This window comes from Leptonotus elevatus, chromosome 20, assembly GCF_054856555.1.
Source record: "Leptonotus elevatus isolate MCC_2025b chromosome 20, RoL_Lele_1.0, whole genome shotgun sequence".
In the NCBI taxonomy this organism is placed as follows: domain Eukaryota; kingdom Metazoa; phylum Chordata; class Actinopteri; order Syngnathiformes; family Syngnathidae; genus Leptonotus; species Leptonotus elevatus.
In genome coordinates, this window is record NC_141258.1 from 1,216,311 (window position 1) to 1,237,617 (window position 21,307).

General features: G+C 42.4%; 4 protein-coding genes across 9 annotated transcripts in view; 3 read left to right on the plus strand and 1 right to left on the minus strand.

Annotated features, from left to right (window-relative positions):
* The first annotated feature begins 12 nt into the window (after positions 1–12).
* LOC147156301 (dual specificity protein phosphatase 13A-like) lies at positions 13–2,405 on the plus strand. The gene is made up of 3 exons (XM_086065285.1): positions 13–677; positions 820–1,037; positions 2,147–2,405. Exons 1-3 carry the CDS (start codon positions 364–366, stop codon positions 2,365–2,367), a joined length of 753 nt encoding a protein of 250 aa, XP_085921411.1. The 5' UTR covers positions 13–363; the 3' UTR covers positions 2,368–2,405.
* The window catches only part of kat6b (K(lysine) acetyltransferase 6B), a 44,300-nt gene continuing 23,038 nt past the window's right edge, over positions 46–21,307 (minus strand). For 3 of the 5 annotated variants that reach the window (XM_086065278.1, XM_086065282.1, XM_086065280.1), the window contains exons 14-20: positions 20,183–20,342; positions 18,934–19,206; positions 17,922–18,213; positions 11,991–17,250; positions 11,713–11,877; positions 8,127–8,313; positions 46–2,361 (exon numbers count right to left, since the gene is read on the minus strand). In XM_086065278.1, the coding sequence (XP_085921404.1) occupies positions 14,690–17,250; positions 17,922–18,213; positions 18,934–19,206; positions 20,183–20,342 (3,286 nt within the window). In that variant the 3' untranslated portion in view covers positions 46–2,361; positions 8,127–8,313; positions 11,713–11,877; positions 11,991–14,689. The remainder of the gene's footprint in view (positions 2,362–8,126; positions 8,314–11,712; positions 11,878–11,990; positions 17,251–17,921; positions 18,214–18,933; positions 19,207–20,182; positions 20,343–21,307) is intronic. The other 2 variants (XM_086065279.1, XM_086065281.1) reach the window with 2 other exon arrangements.
* LOC147156303 (dual specificity protein phosphatase 13B-like) lies at positions 3,902–8,320 on the plus strand. 2 transcript variants are annotated; one of them, XM_086065287.1, is made up of 4 exons: positions 3,902–4,000; positions 6,028–6,220; positions 6,872–7,092; positions 8,065–8,320. In XM_086065287.1, exons 2-4 carry the CDS (start codon positions 6,150–6,152, stop codon positions 8,271–8,273), a joined length of 501 nt encoding a protein of 166 aa, XP_085921413.1. In that variant the 5' UTR covers positions 3,902–4,000; positions 6,028–6,149; the 3' UTR covers positions 8,274–8,320. The 2 variants fall into 2 exon arrangements, with proteins under 2 accessions (XP_085921413.1, XP_085921412.1); XM_086065286.1 differs by lacking the exon at positions 3,902–4,000 and having other exon boundaries at positions 5,861–6,220.
* On the plus strand, positions 10,043–12,678 carry LOC147156304 (dual specificity phosphatase 29-like). Its single transcript, XM_086065291.1, has 3 exons — positions 10,043–10,400; positions 11,338–11,561; positions 11,651–12,678. The coding sequence occupies exons 1-3, from the start codon at positions 10,267–10,269 to the stop codon at positions 11,872–11,874; spliced, it is 582 nt and encodes a 193-aa protein (XP_085921417.1). The 5' UTR covers positions 10,043–10,266; the 3' UTR covers positions 11,875–12,678.

Consider the following 21,307-nt stretch of genomic DNA (forward strand, 5'->3'; position numbering starts at 1 on the left):
ATAAATGCACAATTTCAGAAAATTACACAAATGAATAGAAATAACTACATGAACAGTGCAATTTATTCAGCAGCAAAAAAAAAAATATATATATATAAAATACATACCAAGAATAAAGACAAAAAGAATACAAAATTGTTTTCAGCAATAACAAATATAAAACTGTAGTATACTCATACATATTATTCATCCATAAAAATAAAATTGCAATTGTTCAAAACAACCAACATACAAAATAATAGTATTTCAAATAAATCAATAAAATTTGCTATTATAAAATGAACAATAAAAAAAACAATACAAAAACGCAATTTTGAGCTGATCCAGCAGAGGGTGCTGTCGCGTCATCCCCGCGATTACAAAATGGCAGCGCGCCGTGTCAGTTTTAAGCGCCACTCCGCTGACATCGGAGTCAAAACAGCTGCTGGGACCAATCAAAAGCAGCGAGCGGGAGTGGGAGCGGACGTGAAGTCCACCTGCCGTAGCGAGCAAGTGGCAGGAAGGAAGCGAACGCTCTCGCCCGCCCGCCTCGCAGGATTCGCCGGCAAAATGCGGAGCGGTCAAGGCAAGCGCAAAGAATACGTGACTGTCAAAGACCTGCAGAACATTCTGGATTCGTGCAAACTGCGCCTGAGCCACATCGATGAAGTCTGGCCCAACATTTACATCGGAAACATGTGAGTACCAACATTCACTCAAACGCCGCTAATACGACTACGCCACCTGCTGTTCATTGTTAACATGGTAGACATCCGAGCATGACTTTGGAGCTCAGAGTGAAAGCCGCCTCCTAGCGCAACTATGCTCCGGCCGTGTCAGGACGGCGGCGCAGACCAAGCCGGCGCTGCTGGCGCTGGGCATCACGCACGTGCTGAACGCGGCGCACGCCAAGCCGGGCAGCGTCGGCAACCAGTCTTTCTACGGCGACAACTTCCGCTACTGCGGCATCCCCGCCGACGACTCCGCCCACTTCGACCTGGACGTCTACTTCGGACCCGCCGCCGACTTCATTCATGAGGGGCTCAAGTCGCCGCGCGGTGAGAAAAAAACAAACAACGAAAAAGCATCAACAACAACACAAAAATAGATGAAAATGTCAATTTTGCTAATGAAATTATTATTAAGTGAATACCCAAATCACAAAACATGCCAGAAATATAAAAAATAATTCAAATGCATAGAAAATGCCAACATAAAATACCCAAATACAAATATACTCGACAATTAATACTACCAATAGTACTCAGCCATCCCTATTTTAAACCTAAGCTAAATTACTTAAATATTGATCCAAAATGATTTATTTACCAAATAATAATAATTATTATTATTATTATTGTGAATTGACAATACAAAAAATCAGTTTTCATACTCTTGTTAGCAAAAGTGGAAAAAATTGTTAAACAATAGAAATAGTTCAAATAAATTTTTGACGTTTATAGCCGTCAATGGCAGTGAATGAATAAAAAAAGATTATTAAAAAGATTATTAAACTCGTAATTAATCGCTTTTCACGATTAATCACAAATTTTATATTTGTTCTAAATGTACAATAAAAAAAAATTCTAGGTGTTCATACTCTTGTTGACAAAAGTGGAAAAAAAAAGTTAAACTAATTTAAATAATTCAAATAAATTTTTGACGTTCATAGCCGTCAATGGCAGTGAATGAGTTAATAATGTTAAATAATGACCAAATGTCAATCGGAAATATGAAAGTATTATCCAAATATCATTTGCGAATTATAATTTATGTGTGAATGGCGAAACACAAAAAATATTGTAAACTTCATGCGGAAATGTTGAACGAGGAATTGTATTGTGAAAGTGTACAATTTTGGCAACACATTTTGAGAATATGATGACGTCGGCATGTTTTGAATCTGTGAGAGAAATGTAAAAGGATAAGTACATACAAATTTACAGCATGATGCCAAATTTTGGTTTATAACAACATACACATGAATGACAATACTGCCCCTAAAAAAAAAAAAAAGATAAAATATGAAAATAAGAGCGCGGAAACACCAATAAATGCCTTACCTTTTGTTATGGCGCCAAAGCAAGCAAGGCTAAGCAGGAAGAAAGCGTCCGTGGATACGATGATGAATCCTTGGCCTTGAACAATCGTCCCCGCCTCACCTCAGGCAAAGTTCTGGTGCACTGCATGATGGGAATGAGTCGCTCGTCGGCGTTGGTGCTGGCCTACCTGATGATCTACCGCCGCCTCAGCCTGGAGGATGCCCTGCGGCGGCTGGTGCGCAAGCGCGCCATCTACCCCAACAGGAACTTCCTGGCCCTGCTTCTCGACCTGGACCTGCGCCTGCAGCGCAACCGCCGCCGTGACCGCTGCTGCCTCATCCTGTGAGCAGTTGAGCAACATTTTCAAATAGCAACATGCACACATGAAGGCGTTTTCTTTTTTCTTTTTTTTGTTTAAGCTATAAAAACTTTTGCAATACAGATTTACCATGCGGTGTAATTTATTGCTGACAGTTCAGGAAAAAAAAATACTTAACCCTTAATTCTAAAATATTACTAAATATATTCCTATATTATAATTATAATTAAATTAAATAATTATTATTACTATTATTAAGAAAACTTGATGTGCTCGAGAAAATACGGGGGCAGATTTGGAATCAGCACAAAAAGTTTATTTTCAAAACCTTGCATCTCTGATAAAATGTTAAGTCAAAATGTGTTGACCAGTGGACAGTAATTTACAAAACACACAAAAAATATTATGTAAACATACCCAAATCTTAATAATTCAAAATAAAAAATTTTTTTAAAAAATATATATAATGTTTAATAACACTAATGTCAATAAAAACTGATTTTAAACGGCCAAAAATTTAATATTATTTAAAATATGCAGACTTACAGTGTAAACATAGCAAACACTATTGCATATAAAATACAGAAATATCAAGTGATTTTAAATACACAAATATCAATATAATAATTAAATATAAGATTTTTCATCATTTTAAATAGAAACTTTTAAAAATGTTTATTAAATTATTCAAAATATATTAATAAAATGACGTAATACAGCCAAATAGCAAAATGAATATGGCATTATGCAAAATGATTTGAAATATGCAAATCGCACCATAAAATGATTTGCAGTTTGCAAATATCATCAAATAAAAACGTGAACTGATCTCAGCCTTAAAAACATGCCGTCTACCGTAATTCCTCCAATAGACGCCCCGCCACGATTAGTTATCCAAAAATGAACGCCTCCCTCGCTTAAACAGATGTCTGTAATTATGGGATGGAAACGCACTGAAGCCAACATTATATGACACACACTTGTTGCCATTTTGTCACTTTACGGAATTGGACCAACTGCTCATCATGATAATAAATAGACATTTTTATTTATTTGCCTGCATTTGACTTTGGAATGTCAATCAAACTGTTTGTTTTTGTGTCGTTTTGAAGGTCACTTCGATCTCAAGGCAAGATTCTGAAAATGTAGTTAAAAACAAGCTGCAAATAACTAATTAAATGATATAAATGAAACAAATGAAATGTAAAAATGTATTTTAAAAAATTTGAAAAAAATATTAAGCAAGTCAATGATTTTTTTGCTTTTTTTTTTTTTTATCTGAGGAAAATAATACTAGCAAATGAAATGCTTACATTTCATTGGAAATTGATGCTACTGTATATGAAGTATTATGGAAAAACAAAAGAAGGGGAAAATGGACAAAAATAGATCTCTATCATGCGTTTGTCCTCACTTTTAGTATAATCATTTTTTAATTTGTGCGAACACAAAGTAAGCGAGCTGGAGTCCCATCCGGTCTTTCTGTGTCTTTGTGTGTGTGTACGTGCTCCTGGCCGCGCTAACCTTTAAGGAAGATGACGTCGCAATTATTTTGGGCGACGTTAAAATAGGCATAAATGTTGCCGGGTACGTTACGGTCGAGGAGGTCGACGGCCTACAAACGTCGTCTGGCTCGCCGGCCTTGCCCGCAAGTAAGCAAGTAAGTGGATCGTCGCTCAAATGTGGACTTCAACTACCTCTTCATGCCTTCGAATGCGCGACAGGCTGAGAGAAACGGAGGGGGGGACACTTTTTTGGGATTTGCTGATTTAAGGAAGGGAGGAAAAGATGGAGGAGAGAAGGAAGGATTGTAGGAAGAATGAAAGAGGGAATGAGGAAAAAGAAGGCTGGCTTGGGGGACAAGTGGAAGCAAAGGAAATAGGGAAGGATGGATTAAGAAAGAATGGAATTGAGGAAGGAGGAAGGGAAAATTGAGAGGGGGAACATAAGGAAGAAATGTTAGAAGAGAGGAAGGAACGGAAATTAGAATGGAAAGAAGGAAAGCAGTAACAGATAGAGGGACGAAAGAATGGAGAGATGGAAGAAGCAGTTATGAATAAAGTAAGGGAGGAAAAATGAAATGCAAGAAATGAGGGATGATTGGTAGGAAGGAAGAATTGCGCTATAGCAAGGTATCCTATTATGTGGCGCTTGGAAATGATTCCTGTTCAGACCACCAGAGGTCACAGTTTCTCCATTGCAGCAATTTTGGCAGGTCTCAGATGGTAAGTCGCCAGGTTGCGACGGGTTTTCCTGCGAATTTTATTTCTTCACGATGGTCCGATTCAATTGCGCCACTTGGTGTGCGGAAGCTTGTAGTCTTTTTTTATTTGTTTTTTATTTAACATATCTACTTTAGCAGTGGGGATATGTAGCATCGGTTTGCTTGGTGGGAGGCGCGGAGGAGACGTCATGTGTGCGCTTGGAGCTCGTGGACGGGTCGAGCCTCGCCTCTCCTCCCACTCGGAAGATCAATAAGAAAAAAAAAAAAGAGCCTGGGGCATTTCTTGGCCACAAGTTGGATTTTTTTAAGACATAAAAATCAGATGATGCCTCAATGGATGCTAATATATACAAACTGCATCCACTGGATTTGACTGCAGGATAGAAAAAGACTTCATCTTGTCTTTTTCTCATGCACGAAAAATTTGTGGGCAAGCGCATATATCCTAGAGGCAACAAAATTGGACAATTGTGTATAGAGTTTTTGAGAAAACAGTTTGAAAAAAGAAAAAAAGTTGTCTGTTTCATAGATTAAAAGTATTTTTTTTTTTTAGTAAAGTTTAATATTTTCAAGAAAAGGTTTTCAAATGTTCTAATTAAATGTGAGTATTTCCAAGGGAAAAAATGTTTGGGAACATTATCTAGAATATTTTGGGGAGAAAAGTAATTATTTCAAATGGTAAAACTTTTTGTGGATACCAGTATATATTTTTGAGTTGTCCATTTTTTAGAAAAATATTTTCGCACAAAACATAAATTCATTGTAGGTAAAGTTGATGGAAAAGTCATTTTCAAGAAATTAATATTTTTCCCTCAAAAGTTTTTGTATTGTATTTTCTAGATTATTTTTTTAAACAAAGAAGTTGTATTTTTAATACAATAAGGAACATAATATTTAGTGGTGAAAATTCTTGACATCGTTTTATGTTCTATGTTTTTGCAGTACAATGCTAAAAAAACACTTATTTTTCATCTAGTCTTTTTCTCCTTTTTTTTTTTTTTTTAGGTTGACCTTGCATTCATCTGCATAATCTCGCTGCCAAAATGTTTAAAGAGCTGCCACTTTTTACTTTGAGACTGTGATTCTAATGGAGGTCATTCAGTGGGAACATTTCACGTCAATATCAGAAAAGAGTAGCGGAAACTCACATAAAGACGACAAATAGAGCAAATGTGCAAATCATTGAAATTCCAGTTCAGAAGGCCAAAGAGTATGTGACATGTATTTCATGTTCTTGAGCTCTGTGACATCATAACTGATAACATGATGAGCACGAACAGAGCTAGGCTAGTTGTTGGCTAGCTCAAAATGTTTGAGGAAATGGCCCGAGCAATAATTGCTCACTGTGTGTCGTTCGCGCGATAGTTTTTCCACCGCAAAAATGGTTTCACTTTTAGAAACTTTTAAAATGTTGAGAGGAAAAATGAGAAATTGCTTAACCTATCTCCTTTTGCATTTGCTAGATTGTGTACAAAAAGCCAAAGTGGCGCAATCAGACCTCCCCCGACACCCGAGGAGCTTACCCGGACCCGGGGATGCGCCCGCCAGGTACGAGAGCCCCCCAGCTTCTGAACTCCAGAGGCTGATGTGGACAAAGACGGGCAGCGAGTGCAACCACATGGACGAGGTCCAGCCCAGGATCTTTATAGGGGACGTGTAAGTCTGACATGTTGAGGTTGGGACGCAATTTCCAGTGGTTCCGTGAAAAGAAACGTGGACTAAAGGTTTGGGAAAATTCAGCCCCTATAGCCCGATTCACTTTCATGTAAGTAAGCCTGAGTGGGCCTGTGGTACCCGTGTGTAAAAATGCAGAAAAAGTTAGCCATTTTGGTCGGAAGCGGCCATTCTGGGACATGTCCAAGGGTTCTACAAAATTGAACTCGTCCGACAGATTTCGGAAAATCAGCCCCTGAAGTCTGTTCCACTTAGCAACATGAATGTTGTTAGATATGTCTGCCATGAGTAGACCTACAAAAAAGTCCCAAGAATCCGTGCCAGAAAATGCACAGGAAGTCAGACATTTTGGTTGTAAGTGGCCATTCTACAAGTATTTCCAAGGGTCTTTCAAAAGTAAACTCATCCTAAAGATTTTGGAAAACTCAGCCCCCCAAAGTCTGTTTCTCTTAGCAACATGAATTTTGGTAGATTTGTCTATCATGAGTAGACCTACAAAAAACTCTTAAGAATCCATGCCTGAAAACGCACAGGACGTCAGCCAATTTGGCGAGAAGCAGCCCCTTCAGACGTATACTAGACAAACGCACGCAACGCTGAATTGTGTCTGAATTGAGTTTTTCCCCTCGTCAGGTACGCCGCCAAAGACAAGCGTAGCCTGCGTGCGCACCGCATCAGCCACGTGCTGAACGCCGCCCACGGAAAGTTCAACGTCAACACGGGCGCCGGCTTCTACCGCGACATCAACCTGACATATCACGGCGTGCAAGCCTTTGATATGGTGACCTTTAACCTCAGCGTTTTCTTTCACAAGGCGGCCAACTTCATCCGGAGCGCCTTGAGTTCGCCCACGGGTGAGATGCTCCCCACGGCGGTTGTGTCGATCGCAATCAATCCGATCGGTGCCTTAACATACGCGTGAGCTGACTCAATAATTTTTAGAGAGCTGCTGTTCAGCTTATTTGTTAACTTATTTGCTCACAAAAACGTATAAATACGTTCTATTTTAAATATTACAAGTGTCCCAAAAACATATTTATACACTGAATTTTGCAAAAGGGATCCTTCTTCTTGTGTAAAGGCAGCGTTCTTAAGATTTGGCCGGTAATGAATTTTTACAATCATAACAGTTGCCTTCTGTGATGTTTAACTCATTCGCTCCGAAAAACGTATAAACACATTCTATTTTAAATATTGCTATGGTCCCAAAAACCTATTTAGACATTTAAAAAAATAATATTTACACTAGAGCATACAGAAGGCTTTGATGCAGCCTCTGAACTGAAGAGAACGGTTGAAGCAATGGTAGCTATTAACAAAAACGGCCAGCAGATGGCAGCAGAGTATAAGAGATCAACCAGGGCCATGTTGAAAAAAGTTATTTCCCCCACTTTTAAACAGATTTGTGAATAATGATGAAACTTAGCTATATGCTAATGCTAATTGTTGCAAAACGGAAACAGATAGAAACATACTTTTTTTTTTTTTCCTGATGAAAGAAAATACTTTAATCTTTCTTTTGGTTAGGTTCCATGTTTTTATAGCAATAGAACACAATATTCTGTGGGCCTTGCAAAATCCAGTAAAACCGGCGGCAGCGAAGGGGGTTGCTTCAGTGAAAATGGCTGCCAGTGAATGAGTTAATGACAACTTTGTTCTCATATTATTCAGAGTTTTTTTCTGTTGAAATCTTTCTTGTAGTATAACAACTTTATCCTCAAGAATTGTAACTTCTTTCTCATAAGGATCATTTTGTCACAATATTATTGCGACATTTTGCGCTGGTGGAATAATGTTTTTGATGGTGTGTGTGTGTGTGTGTGTAGGGCGAGTGCTGGTACACTGCGCCATGGGTCTGAGCCGCTCGTCCACGCTGGTGCTGGCCTACCTGATGATCCACGAGCGGATGACGCTGGCCGAGGCCATCGCGGCGGTCAGCGCCAAGCGCAACATCTCGCCCAACCTCGGTTTCTTAGAGCAGCTGCGGGCGCTCGACACCAAACTGCAGACCGCCAGACGCAACGGACGTTGTTGAAGTCATGTTCACTGGCTTGGGAGTTAGGGGGGGTGGGGGACTGAGGATTAAAAAAAAATTGACAACAAAATAAATGAACGTGATAAGAGTTTTTTGTGGTTTCCTTACTTCATTCCCTATTTGCATCTCAATTTAACTCTACATAGGAATGAATGGAAACAATGTTAATCTGTTCCAGATCTGCCCCCCCCACCCCAAAAAAATTGTAAGTGCTTTTTAATGAGAAAAATAAGTGTTTTTTTAGCATTGTACTGCAAAAACATAGAACATAAAACCATGTCAAGAATTTTCACCACTAAATATTATGTTCCTTATTGTATTAAAAATACAACTTCTTTGTTTAAAAAAATAATCTACAAAATACAATACAAAAACTTTTGAGGGAAAATTAAAATTGCTTGAAAATGACTTTTCCATCAACTTTACCTACAATGAATTTATGTTTTGTTCGAAAATATTTTTCTAAAATATGGACAACTCAAAAATATATACTGGTACCCACAAACTTTTTTTTTTTTTTTTTTTAAACACACAACTTCAAAATGTGTTTTACCATTAGAAATAGATTACTTTTCTCCCCAAAATATTCTAGATAATGTTCCCAAACATTTTTCCCTTGAAAATACTCACATTTAATTAGAACATTTGAAAACCTTTTCTAGATAATTCGATTTCCCCCTCAAATGTTTTTTCTTGAAAATATTAAACTTTACTTTGAAAATATGAAAAAAAAAAGAGGAGAATTTTCATCTATGAAACAGACAACTTGTGTTTTCCTCAAAAACTCCATACACAATTGTCCAATTTCGTTGCCTATAGGATATATGCGCTTGCCCACAAATTTTCCGTGCATGTTGAGGTCCTTAAGAAGGCCTAAATACCCCAAAGACAAGCCGGTGTCCTCACGTGTCACCGGCAAGACAGCGCGCCTATAAATAAACCAACAAAAGGATGCAAGATGACAAAAATAATCTTGAGAGGGCATGTGCACAGATCCGGGCGGGACTTAAAGAGAAACGAGATGAAGACGGCGACTTGATAAGAGCCCAGAGCGACTGTCAACATGAAACGGGTCGGATAGCACAGGTTTAATGATCGCGCTGTCGAAACGAGTGATGAAGCGTCGCAAAGTCGAGTGACACATTTTGGGTGACGACGCGTATCACGACACACGACTGTAAAAAGTGAAGCCATGCAAATGCTTTCGAAATGCTTACATTACCGCCTTATTCTTAAACAGATTTTTTTTTTTACTCAAATTTAACACAAAAGCCCATTCTTTGTTTTTTGTGTGCAAATGTATCAAAAATAAAGAAAACAAAAAATACATGACAGTTTCATTAGTATTTACAGCCTTTTCCATAAACTGTGGCTGTTTTTTTTTGTATATGTGTAATATGTATGGCTGCAATGTGAAATGTTTTTCTATTTATTTTTTGGAAGAAAAAAAAAAAATAATAATAATTTAAAAGCGAAGAGCTGTGACTACATTGCAGATCCACAGAGCTTGATTTTTTTTCTTAATTTTGTTATGTTACAGACTAAACTTTCACTTTTGAGATGCACCAAAAAAAAAAAACACTACGCTCAACAGTCCATTCACAGCATTTTTTTTATTTTTTTTTTAGCTTTAGCCAAAAATAAAAAAATTAATTCACAAAAATGACGTCTGACTGACTGGTGACAAAGTTTTGTTTTGTTTGGGCATTAATCCGTTTTTTATTTTTATTTTTTTTATGATCCAGGCTGGAGTGATATTTTCACAATTCAACAGTGAGAGTGTAGCAGTGGAGACGAGTGCCTTGTGTGTGCGTGTGTACTCTGAGGCGAGGGTGGAAGTGTTCCAGCGCGTCAGCCACATCATCACGGTCCCTAAAAATATCCCGGGCATGGGACGGCCGTTATACAATCGTCTCCTTCGCCGTGACTCGCGGCGGCGCGAAAACGTCAACTCTTAAAAGCGTTGGCCTAATTTAAGTAAGCAAGCCAAAGCATGTGCGAAAGACGCCACCACGATGACGACGACGTCACGCCCAGCTGCTACGAGCTGGACAAGATCCTCAACCGGGGCTGCGCGGCGTACGCGGCGTACAACCAGGTGTGGCCTCGCGTCTACATCGGCGACGAGTGAGTAGGAAAATATCAAAACGCACTCCCAACGATGCACACGCAACATTACGTCACCCTCAATTTTACAACGTGTGCACAAACGGCGATAACGGTCACAATTTTTTATTATTTAAATTATTTTAAACTCCCCCCAATCTTGGTTATGTAATAAATACATAACAAAGATTCCAATCACAGCCAAAGCATACTAATATTTATCAAACTTTTTGATTGATTTTGATGATTTACTGTTTGGCTACTGTTTGAATTATAATAATTTTTATTTCATTTTGACTTGTTTTAACTCTTTTTTTAGTGTGTTAGTATTTTTTTGAAATGCTTTGTTTTGAGTTTTTGTTTTAGTATTGGACTTTTTTAAATATATGGAGTATTTGTAGAGAACAAGATAAAAAGAAAAAAGGTCAGTAAGATTGTAATTTTGTAAGTAAAAATAAAAATCCTAAATGGCTGTTTGACCTTCCCTCTTCTGCATTGTACAGCAATAATTAAAAATAGTATTAATACAAACAAAATATATAATTACTTTTATTATACATGATTCTAAATATTTATTATTAATATAATATTTATTTATCAAATAAAATTCCCAAATGACTGTTTAACCTTCCTTTTTCTGTAGCTACAGAATTGTGCATCAATACCAAAATAATATTTCAAATGAACCCGGAAAGCACATGCATATTAATTGTTAATTATTAAAATTATAGGTTTTTTTTGTTTGACATAAAATGTAGTTTGTTATTTTTTGTATTAATTTATTTTTACTTTTTTCTCTCTCCCAATTCTAGTTTCGTTTATTGGTTAGTTTTTGCTAACTATAATAACCTTGCTGTTTTGGCATATGATTGTCCAGATGTTGCGAAATGTGCCAAAAGTATAAAACACATGTAGTTGTAGACAAACAATTTGACTCGATTTCTTTTGACTGTGACAGGGCGACGGCAAAAGACAAGTTGAAATTGAAGAAGTTGGGGATTACGCACATCCTGAACGCTGCCGAGGGCACGTGGAACAACGTGGACACGGGCGCCGGTTACTACGACGACATGGCCGTGGTCTACCACGGCGTGGTGGCGTCAGACACGCCCACCTTTGACCTCAGCCAGTACTTTGTCACCGCCGCCCACTTCATCCAAACGGCGCTGGCCGACGATCGCAGTAAGAAAAGCCAATAAACGACAACGCTCGCTTTTCAGATTGACCTTGACGAGTTGGAGGTGCGTAACCGACAGGAAATGTACCCGCAGACAAAGTGCTGGTGCACTGCGTGATGGGCAGAAGTCGCTCAGCCACGCTGTTCCTGGCCTACCTGATGATCGGCGAGGGCATGGCGTTGGCCGCCGCCGCCGAGCACGTCAAGACGCGCCGGAGGATCCTGCCCAACTGGGGCTTCCTCAAGCAGCTCCGGCAGCTGGACGCCAGGCTCGCTGACGAGCGGCGAGACCACGCCCATCACACCGAGTCCAGATGACATCTACGAGTGAACGGCGCAACATTTGAGCCACTGAGAACTCAAGTGGGCTAACGCCATTGTTGTCACGCAGAAGAGTGATTTTAGGGAGGCAATAAAATCGGAGGGATTTATACCTTGCAATCATTACATCTGGATACGCTCGGACCACTTTTATCCACAACTGAGGTTTCGTCATAATCTTCAGCCTCGTTGAATCCTGGTCAGGTTCGTCTTGGTCGCCTGAAAGAAAAGAAACTGCCATTAGAAAAAAAAGCTGAATGCAATTATGGTCAAAGATCAAACGTCGAGTTAGCCTAGCGCTGCCCCCTAAAGGCCCAAATTGGAACTACACCCTTAAGATGAACTGAGCAAAATGCTCCAATTATGTCCCACTCGTTCCGAGCGAGGAGAAAAGTGTGAAATCTTACCAGCATCTCATGAACAGAAAGGCGAGCTGAATCTGCGGATGAAAACACGCAAAAACATTTCTACTCAATATTTGACAAACAGAACAAAAGCTTTAAAAGGCATTCTGCAAAAATATCAAGGAACTTTAGTTTTCTTTATTGTTATATATAGAGATATAGATCATATATCATATTCTGGAGTGTACAAAGAGGGAGATATGCTCGCATATTTGGACAGAAATCCGTCTGCTTTATTAAACAGAAAGCTGCCTGGAGGAGATCTGTTACAAAAAGATTTCCCAATTGTACATACATAGAGCAATAAAACCTCTCAAAGCGCAACAGAAAACGGGACTAAAAGTTGTACATGTTTTTTTGTTTTGTTTTTAAACTTTATTAGCATTAACAAAATATAAATTTGATTTGTCACCTAATAAAAGGCTTGAAAATGGCTTGCTATTTGTTAAGCACGACACTTGTACAGTACTACTCAATGCACTGTCACTAAAAGGAGAGACCCAAGCATGCTAAGGTTTGCCACTTTACAAAAAAAAGAAAAGAAAAATACGTACAATAATTTAAATATACAAAGGCGCAAATATGGTACAAACTAAACGGCTTTGCGCGTGAGCACTGTTGGACAGTTAACACACTGGACAGGTTCCGCTCGAGAGCAGGCACATGAAAAAAAATGGCTTCCACGTGAGGCTGCTACGCGGCGACGGAAAGCCCACCGACCTCAGAGCCTCGGAACCTGCCGCTAATTAAATAGAATTTCATTTCTTCTTCAACATCACCATGTCGTAAGGCTTCCCATCTTGGAGGAACAAAAATACTTCTTTTTTTTTTTCTTCTTTTTTTTTTTTTTAAACACATGAATGAAAATATTTGCATTCTTTCCAAGTGCTGCTGCTGGTTTTTGCCTTTAAAGAACAAAACAAGAAAAAATATATTTGATATATTTTATGACACGACTCACAAAAAAAATGTGCTTTTGGGTGAACTTTCAGGATGAACATAAATACGGCTCTATTTTAGATCTTCAGTCTTCACCAGGAACCAAACCAGCTGCAGACTCCGTTTTTGGAAACGGCTTCCGCTTTTAAACATTTGCCATACTTTAGTGATCATTTTTTTGTATCGTTATTTCTGTAAATAAATCAAGGTCGGAGAAGCCAGAATCAGAGCAGGTGCCAGGGTCATTATTGGAAAACACGGACCGACCTCCGTTTTCAGCCAACGACGCACATGTCCGGCTGTTGAATGTTTCAGCACAATTTGGACAACTTTGTTTTCTTTGAGATTGTATTGAATGGCAAAATTCTCAACGCCAATATAATTCCAAAGATGTCTTCTCCTTTCTGTTATTAACATACTGGCCACTGCCTCTGATAGTTCGGTGATCAATTGTCACTAATGAACATTTTTTGAAGCGATGATTCTATTGACTAATCGGATACCATTTTTATTTTTGCATTAAAATTAATTAAAACAAATCTTCTTACTGTTTCTTAACTACGACACTGTATTAGGGCCACAGTATATATATATATATATATATATATATATATATATATATATATATATATATATATTATTTTTTTTATTATTATTATTATTATTATTTTTTTCCCTTTCAGAGAGGGGGTAATATCCCGACAAAAAACTCGCAAATTTGCCACTAACCTCAGAAACTTACGACAAATACTAGCTATAGTCTAATGTGAGGATTCGTTGGTGGTTAATGGGACACCGTTTATAAGATGGAAAGGCACGATTGAGACGGATTCCTTCTTAATTTAAACTTTACTTGTCATACAGCATAGCTAGAGCGACAACACTTCCTGATCTCAAATTTGCCACTTTATAAAGTGACAAATTTGTGAGTTTTTTTCTCTCGGAATATTGCCCCCACCCTTTAAAAAAAAAAAATATATATATATATTTATACGTGATCCTAATATGCCGTCGTACTAAACCAATTATTGTTGTTTATTTGCTAATGAGTCGCTTTAGCTTTATTTCATTATTTATAATGACCCGTTAGCGGCTGACATCCGAACAGGCTAACGGTTAGCCTGTTCGGATGTCAGATTAACCATCCTTGATTAATTAACAAAAATAATAATCACTAAAAGGTAAGTAATAGGTGGGTGTGACCATCAGTGGTACTTTAACTTAACTTATTGTTCGGCAAAAGCTCAAAAGCAAGAATCTGGCAAAGGCGCCTCCGTCCGGTTTGGCTCTTTGGCAAATTAGTCATTTGTGTCACCAGTTGGATACGCGCATTCATTTAAGGGTCATCCCGGAATTTCACCCGAAAGTCCAACACGGCAAACTTTTTTGTGAGAAGTGTCGATGACACAAACAAGAAGAACAAAGGCCAAATCAGTGCATCTAAAGCGAAAACACGCATCGGCGGCGGGCTACCGCCTGATGAAAGGCCCTTTCAGCGATTGCTTGGACATGCCCGCCGGGTTCATGTAACCATGGTGACCGGCCGGAGTGTACACCATGTTGCCGTGCGGCGGCGCCTGCATGGGCTGCTGCGGGTATGGCTGCGTTCCCATCATGCCCATCTGCATAGAGTACTGGGGCGACTGGTTCATGTAGGCGGCGTGGTTGCCGTGGTAACCGCTGTTCATCATGGGCTGGCTCATGCCGTAGCCGTTCATGGCGTTGAGCGAGGGCATGTTCATGGAGTTGTAGGCCGGCGCCGGCATGATGTTGACGCTCATGTTGACGCGCGGCATGCCCGCCAGCGTCCGCGCCGGCGCCTGCATGGCCACGCCCTGGGACTGCCGCGCGTACATCTGCTGCTGGTGCTGGTGGTGGTGCGTGAGCGGCGCCGACTTGGAGCGCGCCGACGCGTGATTCTTGGCCACCATCTGGGACTGGATGCGCTGAGCCGGCGGCACGCCCATGTTGCGTTGGAGCATCATGGCCGGCGCCGTCATGGCGGCCTGCACCTGCGGGTTGGAGACGCGGTGCGGGTTCTGCGGCAGGGCCACCAGGCCGGAGTGCTGCGAGGACAGCGAGGGGGTGTTGGCGTAGGACGTGATGGGGTGCGAGGAAGAGTGGTTGAAGGGCAGCGAGCGCGGGTGCTCGATGAAGGTGTTGGTGAACTGCTGCAGCTTGGCCAGGCTGAGGCCCGACGACTGCGGGTAGTGGCCGCCGGCGTACTCGCCCTGGTGGTTGATCCTCTCGTAGAGGGCGAAGTTGGGGTTGCCCGACTCGGGGATGTCGGGCAGCTGCATAGCGGCAGCAAAGTTGGCGGGGATGGCGCACTGGGCGGCGGCGGCGTCCTGCTGATTGTGGAGGTTAAGCGCGACGTGCTGATTGTGCTGGCTGAGCTGATTGTGCTGCAGGTGGTGATTGTGGTGGTGGTTATGCTGGTTGTGTTGATTGTGCTGATTGTGGGGGCCGTGCCTGCCGTGCGTGCCGCGCTGGCTGGCGCTGGGGGGCCGTTCGGCCGCCACCACGCAGCCCTGCGGCGACTTGACGTTGCAGTGCGGCGGCGAGCTCAGGCTGTTCTGCTGAATCATGCCGCAGCCGGCCGGGTTGACGGCGGCCATTTGCTGGCTGACGGCGCAGCTGCTCTGGGCCATGCCGCCGTAGGGGCAGCCGCCCTGGGGGGGGCCGGCCCCGCAGACGCTGCCCCCCATGGTGGAGTCGTAGCTGCTGGGGTTCTCGTAGTTCTCGGTGGTGCTCTCGATGCTGCCCAGGTCGCTGAAGCCGCTGTCCACCACCTGCTGCGAGTGGTCCGACACCGACGGCACGTCCATCATGGGGCTGGTCTCCATGTTGTGGATGGACGGCACCGAGATAGCGCTGTGCTCGGGGCTGATCTGCGCGTAGCCCGCCTCCAGGATGGACACGGCGGGGCTGCTGACGGAGCGCACCGACTGGCTGGGATGCGACTGCGCCGAGGAAAGCGGGCTGCTGTGGTCCGACGGCGGGCAGTCTTCCACGGGGGCGTACGTGTGCACGTTCCTGCAGGCGTCCTGGCTCTCCGCGCAGTCCTGGAACACCGAGTCACCTTCGCTCTCCCGCGTCAGGGACCGAACGGCCCGCACCGTCTCCGAGTCGATCTCTGTGCAGATCGGGGGGCCGTCCCTGAGCGCGGGACTGAGGGGCGGCGCGTGACCTTGCCGAGGAGCGGGCGCACTTTCCTCTTCGGACTCCTCGGAGTCGACAGCTGCTCCAGAAGGAAGCCCTTCGGCCGGAGGGCGCGGCGACGCTTCTTTCGTTTCCGCACGTGCCTTCTGGACGCATTCGGGGGCGGCGGCGGTGGCGTCGTATTCTTTACAGAGTTGCTGATTTGACGCAATATCGGCGTCTTCTTCTTCGGGGGCTAAAAAACGTTCATGTGCTTCTTTTGAAGCTTGCGACGCCTCGAGATGGAAACTCTCAGGCGCTGTTGTCTTCTCATTGCTTTCGTCTTCATCTGCATCCTCGGTTCTCGTCATCGGCTCCTCCTCGTCCTCGTCCTCGTCCTCGTTGTGATTATCGGGCGACGCCGCGACTTCCGCGCTACTATCCACATCCTTGGTCGGGCAGTCCAGCTCGCGCTCACTTTCTTGCTGCTCATCATCTCGATGCTCCGGAGAATCGTCGTGGTTTTGGTTGGCGGGCGACATGGCGACGGGTGAGGCGGCGCGCGACCCAACGGGGGACCTCGACTTGGACGAGCGACGGCCAGCCGGGCTCGGGGGCTCGGATCGGAATGTTGGTCGTGCCGAGCGTCTGGCCGGCCTGCCGGCGTGGAGCTCGCGTTCCGGTTCTCCCTGCGCCTCCTCGGCCTGGATGCGGTGCTGCTCCGCCTCCATGGGCGTTTCGGGCGGCGTGTAAAGGTTGAGCTTGAAGCCCATTTTGCGCTCGTTCTTCAGGCGCCACTTTGGGGGCCCTCGTTTGACTCCTTTGGGCCAACCTTTCTTTCGCTTAACTGGACGAGGTCTGACGGGTCTCTTGGAGGGGATGTCAGCATCTGCACATAAAAAAAAGAATGCAGCAATAAGGTGCAATCTAATGCAGACACCTGTTTTGTAGTGTTTTTCATAACTTTCATATCCATTGGTAGCTTCACAAACAAGTTGAATTAATTCCAGGACAATTTTAATTAAAATAACATTTTCATTAAGTAAATATAATAACAAAGAAAATGCTTTTTAAAACAATGAAAATTAACCTCAAAAAGTTTTTGTCTGTCAATTAATATAACACATTATCTTTCAGGGGTTAAACCATCCATTATCCATTATGTACCGCTTATCCGGTGTCGGGTTCATTAATTTCAGTATTGCTGTGCATCGTTTGAGAATCATAGTTTGCTTCATTACACAATACTTAGTGACCTTATTCTTTAAAAATTTTTGTTTGTTATAATTTGCACTTGACAAATATTTAATATATTAAACAAATCTGAAGCTCATATTAAAATGAATAAAAACTGAACTAAAACGAAGCATTTTCGAAAAACAAAAACAAACTGGCTCTAAAAACTAATAATGAACTGAATTTAAAAAAACTAAAGTCAAAACAAAAGAAAAACTAAATTTATTCCATTAATTCGAACCCCAACCTCAGATCTGTGAGGCATATGTGCTAGCCACTAGGCCACCGTGTTCCTAAATTCATTTTGCAAATTCCTGCTGGTACCTTCATTCCAGTGTTGAAGATCATCCATTTGCACTTTCTCCTTGAGCCTCGGTCGACCTCTCCGCCGTTTCACGGGCGCGATCTGGCGCTTGATTTCCTCCTCTTCCTCTTCTTCTTCTTCCTCCATGCCGCTCACGCTGCAGGTGCGCGCCAACCGAGGCATGGGACTCTCATCCTCAGAGTTGTCGAAGGGCTCGTTGAGGACCTCGGTGGTCTCAGAGATGGTCTCCGTTGTGACGCTGCTGTTGATTGTCTTTCTCTTGCGGCCCCTCTTCTTCTGCGCCATTCTCCTCTGGAACACAATAACACCAACACAAATGAAAACTCGAGGACAACGTGGCTGATTGGAAAGAGAAATGTGAAAAGTTGGGTGGACACATTACGGGGAAATTGACTTTTTAATGGCTAGTATACAAAGAGTGGCCAAGAATTCTTGTTCCTTGGGGTATATTTCGCCCAGGACTTTGCAAAGGCCTAAATTGCTTAGAATTGTGTAGTAATGTATTTTTTAAAGCACAATAATGTCTCTAATGCCGCATCGGTACAGAGAGGCCACTAATGAGATGGTAGGAAAAAACCCTAGTTAGGCATTTGACATTTTCCTGCAGCAACTGCTGCCCTCTTGTGTGCCTCGCAAGACGAACGTGAAATCAATAAATGGAACGACCACACTGGAGAAAATGTTTCCATATTGTTTTCTGGCTGTAATATCGACTCATGCACAAGGGGGCAGCGGCATATCGACAAATGTGAATCTGACGGCAGTTCAAACTACATTTCCTGCACAAATACAGAATATCAAAAGTTGAGTTTTTTGTGATGCTAGCACCACAAAGTGCAGGCTAAAGAGGCGGCAACCGATGGATTCATCACATTATTTGTGATGGCAAATTTTGCTTTGGTGGTGGACATATTCGATCCCGCGCCAGACGATCAACGTGAAACTCCCACATGGGAGAGCATGACATTTCGGGGGAGCGCGAGTCAGAACATCAACAAACAGCCAAGTCACCTTTCGCTTGGCCGCCAGCATGGCGTGCGCCTTTGTGAGGACGGACGGCGAGTCATCCGAGTCCACGTCATTGTCCGCTTCTTCCTCGTCCTCGCTGACGGTCGGCGCCGACTGCACACGTCTGCTCCACAACTGAGCGTGGCGCCGCTCGTACGTCCTGTAGGGCACTTTGCAGTGCATCTTGGTGAGCGTCTGTCTGTGGCTGTGAGTTGCCGCGTGGCTCCCTCGCTCCTCTTTCTCCCAGCAACTGGCCTGCTGCTTCAGACGCTCGGACTGGAAAAAAATGCAAAAACGAAATGTGTGTTTTTGGATCATATTTGAGTGTATACTCAGGGTTTTAACTAATGACACGGGTAATTTTTAGAGGAGGGAACGGTGATTAGTCATTTTTTTTTTCAGGGCCGGTAACTGTCGATTTTAAGTAGTCAAGGAGATGATAAACTATTAATTGCTGTACAGTAAGACCTCCGCATACTTGTGGTTTGGCATCCACGGATTCACATAACTTCCCCTCATTTTCCGTGGAAAGCATGTATGGAATGTTGATCAGCGTTTGTAAAAAAAAAAAATCTTTGGGGGTTATTTATTCATTTATTTTCAATGCATTTCAGTGGGTGTCAATTATACGCAGATGTTCGCTATTCCTGGGCTGGCCTGGTCGCTATCCTCAGCGAATATCGGGGACGCACTGTAAAGTGGCGTCAAAATAAGGAAAAAAAATGCCAACGCCAACTCTTAACTTTGATGCCTTGAACTTTGTTAAAATAAAATTTCAAATTTGAAACATTTTGAATGTATATCTGTTCATTTGAGATATTTAGAGAATAGGAAACCCTATTTTAAAATTTAAAATAAAACTGCAGAGAGCAAAGACAAACTAATTTCACTAAAAGTTAAAATGTCACTTATTTTTGTTTGAATTTCTAACAAAAACAGGGAGTTCTTCATCGCAGCAGCATCTCTTATAGAGATAAGTGATCATTTAAATGAAGCCATTCATAGTTGCCTGACGTTAACCCAGGTTTACTGTATCCTATATGTACAGGTGCAACATCCAGATCTGATGTGGGCCAATCATTCAAAGTGTGCATATTAAGTGCTGTGAAAGGCGTTGAAGTGATTTACAGCAATGCTGACAGCGAGTGCGCGCCCGCCTGCTTCTGGCCTCCGTTTGAACTCGGCAAGCTAATCATGCAAATATTCAGAGGCAGGGCGAGCGTAAACACACGCCGTCTGAGTGGGAACCTACATCCATCTCCGCCTCCCGCTCCTCCCGGGACGGGACGGCGTTGAGCGACGCGGAGCGCGTCCAGCGCAGGGCTTCGGGGTTCACGTCGTGTCGACGCGGGTCGGTCCGCAGTCTGTCCACGTGCCGATGGATCAGTCGTTCTCTTCGGATCAGCACCATTCTGAATCGCAGGCAATAAAGCTCGTTGTGTCAAAGGTCATTCACTACAACATACTTTCAAAACATTTTGCTATATAGTTGTTCGCAGTTCACTCGGTTTTGACTTTATGTGGATTTTAAAATCTTGAAAATTTTATATTGCACTTTTTTTGTTGTTGCAATATTGCTGGATTTTGCAGTGATCGTTTTGACACATACATTTTTTTTGGACACAAGTTACTGCAGACTCACATGGCAAAAAGTGTGAACCAAGAGGAAATAGTGGTTAAAAGACAGAGAAAGTCCAACGTTTGGGGATCCTTTCACACTTTAAAAGGAAGAAAGTGTCTACTGCAAACGAGAACTGTCTCACACAACTGCGTGTCTACGGTAAAGCAAATATTGTTCACTAGTTTAACAAAGGCTAACAATGCTAGCTAAAGCAAATTTACGGAACAAAATAAACACATTAGTACATTCATACACACAACTTATGCCCAGAGGAGCACATCACGCAAAGCGGCTAAAATGGTCAGCTGGTAAACAGCCAGACGCTATTCTGAGCCAGCCAACTTAAAAAAAAAAAGAAAGAACGTTTTTTAAAGCCACACATATTCAATGTCACAGATACTGCAGTGTAGAACGTGAGGATCGTGCCCCTCCATGCATAAACAATAGTTGCAACCTCACATGAAGTGTTTGTTTTCATTATCGTTATTATTAACGTTTCCGGAATACTATTATGGAATATTGATAATATTTTCATCTATCGCGGGAAGTTCTGGAACATAAACGCCCCCCAATGTCCAAATATATGTGAATTTCCGCAGGAGCGGGTTAAAGTACTGCTACAGTCCTAGGGGGTGCTTAACCTGACTTACTTTTGTCAATATTCCACCACACAAAATGGATCCGCCGTTAAAAATACCCGCTGGCCTGGATAAGTCAGTTGACACACACACAGAAGGCTGCGCGAGAGAGAGACAG